Genomic DNA, 13,357 nt, shown 5'->3' on the forward strand with positions numbered 1-13,357 from the left:
AACCGCTGCGCCACCAGGGGAGGCCCGAAAGTGTATTAGTGTATTTTCTTTTTCTAACCTGTGACCATCACAACACTAAATACATGTACATACCTAAATCTTTTTAATTAGAGAATAATATAATAAACTACAACAAAACTCTGGTATTTAACAGGTAGATAATATGCTGCAAAACAATTTCTTTTAAAATAAAAAGTCTTATAATCCACTTCAAAAATATCAAACAACTTGGAAAAATGCATAAAATGGAACAAAATTCCCAAACAAGTTCAAAAACCATGGCAAAGTCATATAATATCAAATATCTAATTTCATTTATCAACTGAAACACTCACTAAAAATTATTTGTTACATTCAGTGTAGACTGAAAGTAACACTTCAGCATTTCAACAGAAACTGCCTTTCTGTTACATATTATCAAAGCCTGTCCTCTAAAAAATTTAAAGAATTTCAACTATAAGGCAAATGAAGACTAAAAATACAAACAGTGCATCTTAAAGTTTTTCAGAGACTTATGCTACATGTAATTTCTAAACGTAGCTTCTCATATGCTTCTGTGTGAAACAAATTTTTCCTGAGCACTCTTTCTGCTTGGTTAGTAATAACTGCTTTAAAGGGCTACAAAAATATGGTTGGGATTCAGAGCCCCGAGAACGGCAGAGTTGGGGTGTCACACAACTGAAATGATTTACTATGCCAAAACTTTCAACAGTTATTTTAAGAAATTCAGAATGACACTGGCTTCATAGATGAAAGAGGTAATAATTAGAAATGCCACTTTAGATGACCAACAGATAAGCATTAAAAACCAAAAGAAAAAAAAACGATTGGATTAACATTGTGCTTTCCATGGAATAATGCTGAAAAAAACGAACTCTTCTACCCAACACAGGTAATACCTCACCTTGAAACTTTATTTAATGCAGTCTTGAGGTCTGTCACTCCTTAGTATTCATGCAAACTTAATATTAGCATCACTGGAAATTTTATCACAAAAACTGTAGTCCTCAATGGTATCCCAAGATTTACAGCCCAAAAGACATACCACAGTCAGTGCACATGCATGGCAGCACTACCAGCTCTCCTCCCCTAAGGCTTTAAAAATAGCTTAGCTACTTGAGAATTTGGGTCTCTTCTCTTTCAAATAAATAAATAAAGGATAACAAATATTAGGAATCCCTTAACTATGCAATTTTATAAATACTAATTTTCTACACAGTCTAGATCACACTAAGGAAAATCAGAGTTAAGAAGTTTCATATTTACAATTAGATTTCATAAGAACTAACCATATAACCCTTAGCATTTATGTGGTTTGCATGAATGATTAATAAATAACACATTTTAAAGTCATCAGTCTGAAGATCTTCAAGAAGTGAGCAATTTCAGACATCTAGAGGTGTGTCTTCTGTCTTTTCAGTTATATCTGAAGGTGCTTTATACAGGACGCCCTTGACCAAAACGATTTTTAGACCTAGATTTTTTAAACAGAAAAGAAAGTCAGTTGCTGCTATTTTAGATAATGTTGGCTTGACAGAGCAAGGTTTAATAAAACTTTGTGTAATTCCATAATCCACTTTTTAAACCCCTGAAATGATTAGTATTTTGGTATTCAGTGTTCTTTGATTTTTGGGAGATAATATGGCATATGTGCATATATACATTAGCAGAAATGTCCCATAATTGAATATATGAATGTTTCTTCAGTGAAATGAATGTTTACATCAAATGGGATAAATAAAAATTATAAATAGCATCATTGTAGCACAGTTAGGTTTTATTTACCACTTATGTATGAAAAAAATCTTCTGGCTTTCTAAGATTCTTGGATTTCAGAATTGCAGATAAGGCATTTAGATCTGGAGTACTAATGACCAAATCTCAGTTATTGTTCATCTTTATAAGAAAATTGTGAAGTAAAATAACACAGAACCCACAGATTAGATTTTATTAACAGAATAAAGTAAAACAAAGAAAAGACCTCAATGATTTATATAAATGATATATAACCTATAGACAGTATTAAAATTCTGCTAATTCACAGCACTATAGCTTATATTTTTATCAGCAGGGGACGCAACAGAGGTGATTCAAACAGAAAACTTAATAAACTATACATTTTAAAAAAAATTTTATTTAATTTAGAATATAAGGACTGGGGTGTAGGCCAGAGGTGCATGGTGGGTGGGAGGGTGGGTGAGAGGATTCACCAGAGACAAAGTGCAGAGCAGGCAGTTTTAATACAGTTGCTAAGGGAAGCAGTGGGCAAGACAGGAGAGGACTGCTGTGCCATATGTGAGTTAGCTCCCTGGCTGGGGATTGAACTCAGCCATAGCAGTCACAGTGCTAAGACTTAACCCCTAGGCCACCAGGGAGGCCCTATACTTTCACTAAACTTTGTGTTCATGGGCCTCCCTGGTGGCACAGGGGTTACAGAGCTATCAAGTACTATAAAGCTATCACCAGCCACTGCAGCATGAGTTTGATCCCCTTAGCAGTGTATTAAATCTGCCTGTTCTGCTCATCATTCTATCTCTGGTGAGTCCTCTTACCCCTGCACCTCCCCACCCTGCACATATTGCCAACACTCCAGTTCTTGTATGCATAAATAGATCTCTAAAAAAAAAAAAAGGTGCCCCCCCCCCAAAAAAAAAGGTCACCCCACAGCTTTCTAAGCTCATTTATGCTGATTTACCTTGTGTTTTTCTCTGAGTTGGTTTGCCGTGCACTGACTGGCACTGAGGCCTTGATTTGTGCTTCTAGCCTGGAGTAAATACCTCCTGCAAACTGCAGAGAAAGGAGCACAATTAAATTATCTTTAAGAAATCAACAAAAGCTCTGCTTTATTAAAATGGCACACATTTTAACGCAGAAGCAATTTTATTTGTGAGTTCTAAAATTTAGGCTCTTTGAGTTATAATTTACATGTGTAATTTTACATTATTCATTAATGTAAAGTTGATGCTTTTCTAGAGTACAATTCAAGTTTTGACAAATGCATGTGTTTATGTTAACACAGAACAGTTCTACCACCCAAAGAAAATTTTCTGTGCCTCATCCCCTTCTGCCTCTTTTAAATTGAAAATTTGCCATTATCAATTGCTGGCTACTAGTGATCTGTTTTACATCCCTAAGTTTTTCATTTTCCAGAACATTATATAAATAGAATTACATAGATCCTTTTGAATTTGGCTTTCACTTAGCATAATGTACAGGAGCTTCATCTATATTGCTACATGTATAAGTAACTTGTTCCTTTTTATATGTGCCATAATTTTTCTCATTTGTCACGTGAAGAATATTTGGGTTGTTTCTTGTGATTCAGAATAAAGCTACTATAAACATGTAGGAATTGATGTGTAGTGTAAAAGAATATTTAAGATACTACCAAAGTGGCCATTCCATTTTGCATCTCTACTAGTTATGAGTTATAGTTGCTCTGCATTCTTTTTTTTTTTATGTTTAATTTATTTTATATAAGTCTTACATCATTTTTCATTTTTTCACAATGTATGCATTTTCATTTTGGTTATAGTCGCCACACAATTGCTCCCCCCTTATTTTGACCCTAATCCCTCTTCTCCCCTGCTTTCTCACCCGTTAGTGTGTCTCTGGTTTATAGTTGCTTGTTGATTTTGATTTTTTCTTTATTATAATTAGTCTTTTTCCTAGTCCCTTATTTAGGTTTTCTAAATTCCTGCTATAAGTGAGACCATCCAGGATTTTTCTTTTTCTTTTTGGCTTATTTCACTGAGCATGATCCCTTCCAGCTCCATCCATGTTGCTGCAAATTGCATGAATAGAGCTTCCATATGATCCAGCAATTCCACTCCTAGGTATTTACCCAAAGGACACAGAAACTTTAATTCAAAAGGGCACCTGCACCCCTATATTTATAGCAGCACTATTTACAATAGCTAAGCTATGGAAACAACCCAAATGCCCAAAAATAGATGACTGGATCAAGAAGATGTGGTATATATACACAATGGATAATTACTCAGCAATCAAAAAAGTTGCTCCACACGCATTCTTGCAGCAATTTTTCAAGATCTTCCTATTGGTGTATTGTGGTATCTCACTCAGGTTTTAATTTACATTTCCCTAAAACTAATGATGTTGCATCTTTTCATTTGCTTATTATTTGACATCTATTGATATATCCCTTCTTTCAATGAAATGTCTGGCTAATCTTCTGCCCATTTATTTTTATTGGATTGCTTATTTTATTATTGAATTTTAAGAGTTCTTTATATGTTCTGGATACAAAGTCTTTACTATTTAAGTGTTTTACACATATTTTCTCATAGTTTATGGTTTATCTTTTCATTGTCTTGACAGTGTATTTCAAAAAGAATTTTAAAATTTTGATAAAGTCTAACTAGTTGTTGTTTTCTTTTACGGATCATGCTTTTGATGACATAGTTAAGAAATAGTTGCCTGACCTAACATCACAAAATTTTTTTTACATGTTTTCTTTTAGAAATTTTATAGGGAGATACATTTTTAGATAGAAGAACTTAGGGCAAGAGTTATTACATCTACATAATATCAACACTAATGATATTATATAATGTTACAACTAAGAATCTACAAGATGACATTTTATTTTAGAGATATATGTAAGCACTGCATGAAAAGTTGATTAAAATCAGTGATCTTCAGAAAGCCATTCTCTAGGTAGTGAGCATTAATCTACTCTTGGTGTGACATGAGTCTTTTGGTGATGCTGTACTTTATTCTGTATGTTACAGACAACCTATTGACCATGGGTAATATGAGATGGTGGGGAACTTTTATAGGAATGAACTGACTAACTGGTACACAATATAAAACTATTTAAATTATACATTTAAAATTCTGTTTAAAACATTTTTATATTCCTCACGATGAAAATGAAGTAGGAAGGCATATTTAAGCAACAAAAATATACTGTACATAATTCTTACTTCTTTTGCTTCCTTTGACTTGACCCGGTCTAGATCACCTAATCTCATCTTTATTAGGTGTCCTGTAATTTCAGACATCCGTCGCTGGTCTGAAGGTAAAAAAAAACAACAAAACTTACTTTTTTTTAATGAGGGTGATTTATAACTTTTATTTCTCAAAGAAGACTGCAATAATCAAGAGTTTATGAAAATAGGGGCCTCCCCGGTGGCGCAGCGGTTGAGCGCTGGGTTGCGAAGCTGCCTGCGGCCTCTGAGGCGCCGGTTCGATCCCCGGCTGCTCCCCGGCCACCGAAGGAGAGTCCCACATGCCGCGCAGACCTCTCCTGCCGCCCGCTGCTCCCCTCAGCAGTGCGCTTCGGTCCTTCTGCCTGCTCTGCTCCCCACTCTGGCTCTGGTGAATTCTCTCACCCTCCCGTGCTTCTGACTGTACCCAGCGCTTGTATAAATAAATAAATAAATCTTTAAAAAATAAAAAAAAGAGTTTATGAAAATATCACTGGATATTACTTTACCTCCATATTGTTTGAGAACTTTAGGGTGCAAGTGGCCAAATGGTTCATATGTCAATAATGGTGCTATTTTGCGGACTGTAAACCAAGCCTAAAACATATTCAGTCATCTTTAAAGTGAAATAAATCAAAGTCAGCCTGAGAGACCTCAAAACCACGGGTGCATAAAACAATATATTATTTATTGGGATTATCTAGTAATGAAACTGATATATAAGGGAATGTGCTAATTCTGGGTCTGATTCCAGCTGGACCTTTAAAGTTGGTCAGCATAGTACATAAAATGAAAAAATCCTATCCTTGTTATTATATTTAATTTGTATATTATCCAAATAAAAAAGCTTACCATCTTCCCTTTGTGCATCCTGATTGAATCTCAATGATCTTGTGGCATCCCACTTATTTTTCTGCATACTCACACTATTAAAAAAATTAAATAAAATTCAGCATTGAAGCTGAATGTCTATTCTTAAGACTAGACATCAGACCAGATTAAAGAGCAATACTCACACGAAAGGAGACACATCTCTAGAAGTTGACTAAAAAAAAGTAGAAAACATTACGGCCCAATTAGAACATATTTACTCTTAGTGTCATAGTTAATAATAAAGGATTTAAATTTTAGTGCAAGATACTGTACCAAGAGCAATACAAGTATTTCATTTAAGCTTTTTAATAATCATGTGAGACAGGTGCTATTTATGGTAAATTTATGGTAAAACTAGCTCAAAAATGTTAAAAAATTTGTCCAAAGAGATACAGACCTAGAATTTGAGCCCAACTTCATGTCTAATGTGGAAGTCCCAGCTCATGTAATCTTTTAGAATTAGCCCATTTGTGATACTTAATATGAAGAAGAAAGGACAACTTATCCAGTGCAATTATGTGGAACTTGTTTCAACTCTAACTTTTTACACATTTTTGAAATCTCTGGTCTTTCTTTAAGTCAACTGTGGTTTTTATTGTTCTCTTATTCTTACCTGGTTTTTTATCCCTTCCTTTGAAAGCATGGGGAAATAATTATTTTGAAAGGTAATAAAAATTGCATTGATTTAAACATTTAAAAACCTATCTTATTTTAAAGTCTCTTTATTTTTTGAATAATAGCTCAAAATTGAAAAGGAACAAACAGCACCCATAGTAAAAAACCTCTGTGCCCCACTCAGTTTTCTTCCTTAGGTACAACCAATATTAATTTCTTGTCTAGCTTGCCAGAGACATTTTCTGCACATACAAGGAAGTTCATATATTTCCTTTATCTAAACAAATTATTTCAGTTTACATAGCTCTGAACTTTCCTTTTCTCACCTGTAAATATATTATCCATTTTTACACTGCTAGTGTTCCATTATGATATGTTACTTTCATTTCCAGATTTCTCCTAGCTATACTTGCTTATGTATTTCTTGGTATGAACAACAGAACAGTACTGGATAATTCAGAGTTACCTTACCTTTTCCAATGCCTTCTCTTTTTTTTGACCACAGGGTGAAGACATCTGTTTTTTCGGTTGTTTAGTGAACTTCTTTGGTTTCTCCTTTTTCCCTGAAAACAGATGGTCAATATTTTGACATAAGCCCCAATACGTCTCCAATAAAAACTTAACAAATTTGTTACTTTCAAATAAAACTATTTTTAAGAAAAAGAAAACATTGCTTTTGAAAACTAACAAATTACCTCCGAGTAAAAAGTTGATTTATGGAGAAGCCAAACTGATAGTGCTCTACAGGGGTTCATTTTAATTACTTTTCATCTTTCTACATGGTGAAAACCTTTGAGGGGGAAAAATGAGGGCAATGAATTCAAAGTCCCAATGAAATTAAATGTAGAAAAAATGTTGGGGAAAACATCGTATTTATTTTCTGAATCTAATTCGACAACAGAATCAGTGCCTAATTCCAAACTTGGTATAAAGTAATAGCAGCCTAGAAATTTAAAAAGGAAATTTTAGAAATAGGAAAGCCACAGAAAATCTGAGATCCAAAATGTGAGCATAAACCTAAATTCCTAGCTGAGTAGTACACTACACAAGTATATGGGAGGCTCTACAAAATCCAGACAAAAGGGCAAGGAAAAACTAAGGTGGGGTTGTCAATCTATATAAGACAGAACTGTTCTTAGTGAGACATGGGCATTTCTTGTGCCTCTGACTGAAAGTTTTCCTCCAACAATTCGAGCTTCTGATATCAGATGCCTTACTGATTTGAGGTATAAGAAGTCAGACTTGAGAATGGAAAACAACTAGAAATCCAAAGGCAAACCTACTGAGTAGGTGAACCACTAAGTATTTAAGACTGCAAATATGAATATAAATTGTCTAAACCCTTGGCCAACAACCAAACTACTGAGGCTGCCTTGACTCCTGTGAGCAGGCTAATCTAACTATGGTAAGCAGCAGAAAACAAACAAACAAACAAAAAAAAAACCTCGTGCAGACAGAAGACAAAATAGATTTCAAAGTTGCACAATAATAATTTATGCCTAGTTTTAAACTAAAAGTTACAGGATAAAAAAATGGAAAGGAAGCAGCCAATAGAAACAGAATCTGGGGGCCTCCCTAGTGGTGGAAGGGGTTAAAGTCACCCCTATTAAGCTATTGCCAGCCACTGCACCATGAGTTCGATCCCCGGCCAGGGAGCTAACCCACATGGCTCAGCAGATCTCTCCTGTTTTGCCAGTTCCTGCCCTCAGCAGTGTATTTCAGTCGATCTGCCTGTTCTCCCCACTCTGTCTCTAGTGAATACTCTCACTCCTGCCAACTCTGGCCTAACACCCCAGTTCTTGTATGCATAAATAAATAAAAATAAATCTTTAAAAAAAGATTTAAGAGGCCTCCCCTGGTGGCACAGGTGGTTGAGCACAGTGCTGTGAAGCTGTCCACAGCCTCTGCAGCGTGGGTTTGATCCCTGCCAGCTGGCAAGAATCCCACATGGCGCGGCAGACCTCGCCTGTCTTGCCCGCTGCTCCCCTCAGCAGAGTATTTCAGCAGATCTGCCTGTTCTGCTCCCCGCTCTGTCTCGGATGAATCCTCTCACCCTCCCACACATCTGGACTGTACTTCGGTTCTTGTATGCATGAATAAATTAATCTTAAAAAAAAAAAGATTTAAGGGCCTCCCCTGGTGGCGAGGCGGTTGAGCGCTGGGCTGTGAAGCTGCCCGCTGCCCACAGCCTCTGCAGTGCCGGTTCGATCCCCAGCCACTGGCGAGGGTCCCACATGGCGCGCAGACCTCTCCTGCCACGCCCACTGCTCCCCTCAGCAGTGTATTTCGGTCCATCTGCCTGTTCTGTTCCCCACTCTGGCTCTGGTGAATTCTCTCACCCTTCCGTGCTTCTGACTGTACCCAGTGCTTGTATAAATAATAAATCATCTTTAAAAAAAAAAGAAAAATAAATATTAAAAAAATTTAAGATTTAAGAAACAGGAAACTTAAATAGCACTATATTAATTAAAGAAGATGAATTTCATAATTACCTCCCCCCCCAGAGAAACTCAAGGCCCAGGTGACTTTATCATACATCTATGGAAGAAATAATACAAATTCTATAGAAATTCCTTCAGAAGAGAGAAATGAAGAATACTTTCCAATTCATTTTATGAAATAAATCTTGCCCTGATATCAAAATTTGGATGGGACATCATTTAAAAAAAAAAATCAAAACTACAAATATCTTGCTACAAATATTAGCAAGTCAAATACCATTAGAAAAAGAATATTTCGTGACCAAGTGGAAGTTACAGAAAACTTGAAAAAAATCAACATAATCAATCATACTGAGATGATGGAGAAAACTGATATTATCGCAATAGATAGAGAAAAAGCAAAATTGAATACCAATTCACTAAGTAACTCAGCAAATTAGAAATTGAAAGGAACTTCCTCAATGTCAAAAAGGGCATTTAAATGAACAACTAATATTGCACACTTAATGGTTAAAAATTGAATGCTTTCTACCTAAGCCAGGGAACAATGCAAGGATGTATGTTCTCATCCCTTTTATCCATATCAAGCACTCAGTAGTAAAAAAGTTTAAGACAAAGAAATAAAAGAGATATATATTGGAAAGTCTAACGCATCTGGCCTGTACACCGGTTCTTGTATAAATAAATAAATCTTTTAATAAATAAATAAATCTTTTAATAAATAAATAAGTAAATAAAACCTACTTCCATAACAGCCTAAAAAATACTTGGGAATAAATTTAACAACAGATGTTTTACATGTGCATACTTTGAAACTACAAAATATTATTAAGAGACAATAGGGGCCTCCCTGGTGGCACAATGGGTTAAGACACAACCTATGAAGCTATCCGCAGCCTCTGCAGTATGAGTTTAATCCCCGGCCTGCCAAGGAGCTACCCACTTGCGCAGCAGACCTCTCCTGATTCGCCTGCTGCTCCCCTTAGCAGTTTACTTTGGTCAATCTGCCTGTTCTATTCCCCACTCTGTCTCTGGTGAATCCTCTCACCCCCTACACCTCTGGCCTGTACCCCAGCTCTTATATGCATAAATAAATAAATATCTAAAAAAAAAAATCCTTAAAAAAAAAAAAGAGGACAATAAAGAAGACCTAAATAATGGAGAGAGATTCTGTGTACATGTACAGGAACCTACCAAAAAAAATTCTCCCCAAACTGATTTTTGTAAACTTACAACACTGTTTCTAAAATACACAGGAAATGCAATACACCTAGAAGTGCCATATAATTAAAAATAAAAGACCAATTTTGAAGGACTCACACCACCCGATTTTAACACTCGCTAAAAACTATAAAAATTAAGCCAGTGTGATATTAATAGACTAATGTATAGATCTTAGACTCAGTGGAAGAGAATAAAGCATCCAGAAAGATACACATATAAATGCTCAACTGATTTTTTTAAACAAAGGTGCCTATATAATACAACATGGGGAAGAATAGTCTATTCAACAAGTGACTCTGAACAACTGACTATGTACATGAGGGAAAAAAAGGAAGTTTAATCCATAACTAATATCACAAACAAAAATTAACCCGAAGGATCAGACTTCAAAAAAAAAAATGCTAAAAGTGTCAACTTCTAGAAGAAAACATGGCAGAAAATCTTTGTGACTTTGAAGCATGTAGAGATTTCTTAGCTATTAAAGTATGAAACAGAAAAGGAAAGCTACAAAAATCAGAGTTCACAAAATTAAAAACTTTTACTTTTCAAAGGAAACCTTTAAGAAAAGTAAAAGATTGAGAAAAATATTTGCAAAACATTGATTTGGATCTAAAACTTAAGAATTCATGATTAAATAATTAATAAGGCAACCAATTTATAAATAGACAAAAAATTTCAGCAGACGCATCACAAAAAAATATACAAATGGTCAGTAAGCACAAAAAAAAAGCTATTTTAACACTATATACTCCCTAGAATAGCTATGAAAACAATACTACGAAGTATTAATATGATGTACAGCAACTGAAGCTCTTATACATTACTTGTAAAATGCAAAATGGTACAATCATTTTGCAAAACAATTTGACAGTTTTTTATAAAGCTAACTATAATCTTACTTATGATCTAGCAATTCCTGTTATTTCTTTCACTAAAGAGATGAAAATTTTTGACACATGTTCATTCTATAGTTGCATTAAATCACATTCTTAATTAAATCATACTTTAATGAATATTACTTAATGCTTCATTTGCATGTCACTTCAAATCATCCTGGGAACACAGATGTGAGTCATACATTTTGAGAAACATATTAGGTCATAACTGAAATGAAACTTGGAGGATTATTCCTCAGTACTATGCACATTATAACTTTATGAGTATACTGCCAGGGTTAGGGAATTTTTTCAATTAACTAAATTTTTTATTGAAGTAATACTTGATTATAGCATCATATAGGTTTCATGTATATAGCCTTTTTTACATCAGCATCTGCATATAACACATTGATATTTGCCACTTGACTCTAGTTTGTATTCATCACTATAGTGAATCTTGATGTCTTCCTTAATTTTTTCCCCATGTTATAAAATGCCATGCAGACTTATAAAGCCAGTTCCTTATCCTTTATACTACAGCCCTCAGGATATAACCCTTCATGTTTTATACTTAGACATTCAGATATTTTAACATATAAATCAATACTTTGTTTCTTGGATACTTCTTCTTCATCACCAACTTCATCTTCAGTAACCTCAGATCCAGTGGTATATTCTTCTTCTTCTGAAAATAACGACTGCTGCTTCTAAATAAAAAAAACATGAAACAAATTCTACTAAAAATGTAATATCACGTTATCTAAATTTATGTTGGATGAATTAGCCAAACTAGAATTGATAAAATGATCACTGCCTACCACAACAACCAGGAAAAGGCCAATGAATATCTACATTTAGAACAGGATCATATTATAGCAAATGTTTTTCACTTATTTTCTTCATAGATCTTAGCAGAGTGATGGGCACATAATAAATACTCAGTATTTGTTGACCTGAATCTCTACCATTCAACTGGATGTATATTCCCTTGATAATAAGATTAAATTCAAATACAATAATGGCCAATATTAAAGCAGTCTCTTAAACAAGCACATGTGAATTCTCTGGGTGGATGTGACTTTGGATACTTAACCATATCTGCTTTAGTTTCCTACACCTATTCACTATATATTTGTCATCACTAAACCAAATCCCTCTTTCATTCTTGTGAATATTGGTGGCAGATTGCACAGTAAAAGGCAAACAGGTAAAGAAAAAAAAATCAACTGATCAATCAAACCAAAAAATTGGAAATAATGATTTGTTGTTTTGTTCACTATCCTATGTGACTTAAAATTTTAGAAGCTGTAAAGGATGATGACATAAATTATAATTTGTAAAATAAGATACTGTTAAGATTAAACTAAACTGTGCCTCCTCAGTGGCGCAGCAGTTGAGCGCTGGACTGCGAAGCTGCCCGCAGCCTCTGCAGTGCCGGTTCGATCCCCGGCCACCGGGCAAGGGCCCCACATGGCGCGCAGACCTTTCCTACCGCTCCCGCTACTCCCCTCAGCAGTATATTTTGTCAGTCTGTCTGTTCTGCTCCCCGCTCAGGCTTTGGTGAATTCTCTCACCCCCCCGCGCTTCTGACTGTATCCAGTGCTTGTATAAATAAATAAATCTTAAAAAAAAAAAAGATTAAACTAACTGTAATTTAGGAAGAAATAAATCCATATGAACATGAAATATAATTGCTCACTTACCAGCTGCAGAGTCCAGTTTTTCACTGACAAAAACTATAGAAAAAAAAGACAAAGGGAACAGAGATTAATGAATCTGCATATACCCAGACTGCATGCAGCTCCTTATTTCCATTTGGATATTACAGAAGATAACTTTTTAATGTTTATACAATAGTTTATTATAAATTAAGGAAATAGATTATATATGAATATTCAAGAAATCTAGTTTGCTATTTTGCATTTATTCATAAATGTTAATGGCTGAATTATCTATAGCCAATTAGAGTATATAATATACGTTACATAGTATATTTCACTTTCTTAAGTAAATGCCAGTTTAACTAACACAAAAGCAGGAAGTTCACAAGCAGAAATTCTCTGGTTGTTAGTAACAGGAATCAAAACTTTCCAGTCACCTTAAAACTATTTCAGTTCTGAAACCTTTAAAAAAACTAAATGTTCCTGATTACAACTGAAAAAAGAATTCTATACCAAAAAAAAGTTTAGAGAAGTAGGAGTAGGCAAAATATCTCACTCTTACCATCTTCATTACTCAAATAATTTTTTGTCCCAATAAAATAATTATTTTTCCATAATAAGATCATGATTTTTTTCATCAAATTTATTAGTTATTAATTCTTTAAGGGCAAGAAATGTGTTCTACTAATTATCCCAATGATTCTATTTACTCA

The 13,357-nt window shown here is 34.6% G+C and overlaps 1 protein-coding gene across 1 annotated transcript in view; it reads right to left on the bottom strand.

Annotated features, from left to right (window-relative positions):
* Positions 1-1,437: 1,437 nt before the first annotated feature.
* The window catches only part of SANBR (SANT and BTB domain regulator of CSR), a gene marked incomplete at both ends in the record, with an annotated part of 46,882 nt that continues 34,962 nt past the window's right edge, over positions 1,438-13,357 (bottom strand). The window contains 8 exons of the mRNA XM_084234966.1: positions 1,438-1,474; positions 2,696-2,787; positions 4,950-5,038; positions 5,805-5,878; positions 5,969-5,997; positions 6,912-7,003; positions 11,591-11,690; positions 12,687-12,719. Of these exons, the coding sequence (XP_084091092.1) occupies positions 1,438-1,474; positions 2,696-2,787; positions 4,950-5,038; positions 5,805-5,878; positions 5,969-5,997; positions 6,912-7,003; positions 11,591-11,690; positions 12,687-12,719 (546 nt within the window). The remainder of the gene's footprint in view (positions 1,475-2,695; positions 2,788-4,949; positions 5,039-5,804; positions 5,879-5,968; positions 5,998-6,911; positions 7,004-11,590; positions 11,691-12,686; positions 12,720-13,357) is intronic.

The sequence above is a fragment of the Talpa europaea genome, assembly GCF_964194135.1.
Source record: "Talpa europaea genome assembly, chromosome: 6".
Classification (NCBI taxonomy): domain Eukaryota; kingdom Metazoa; phylum Chordata; class Mammalia; order Eulipotyphla; family Talpidae; genus Talpa; species Talpa europaea.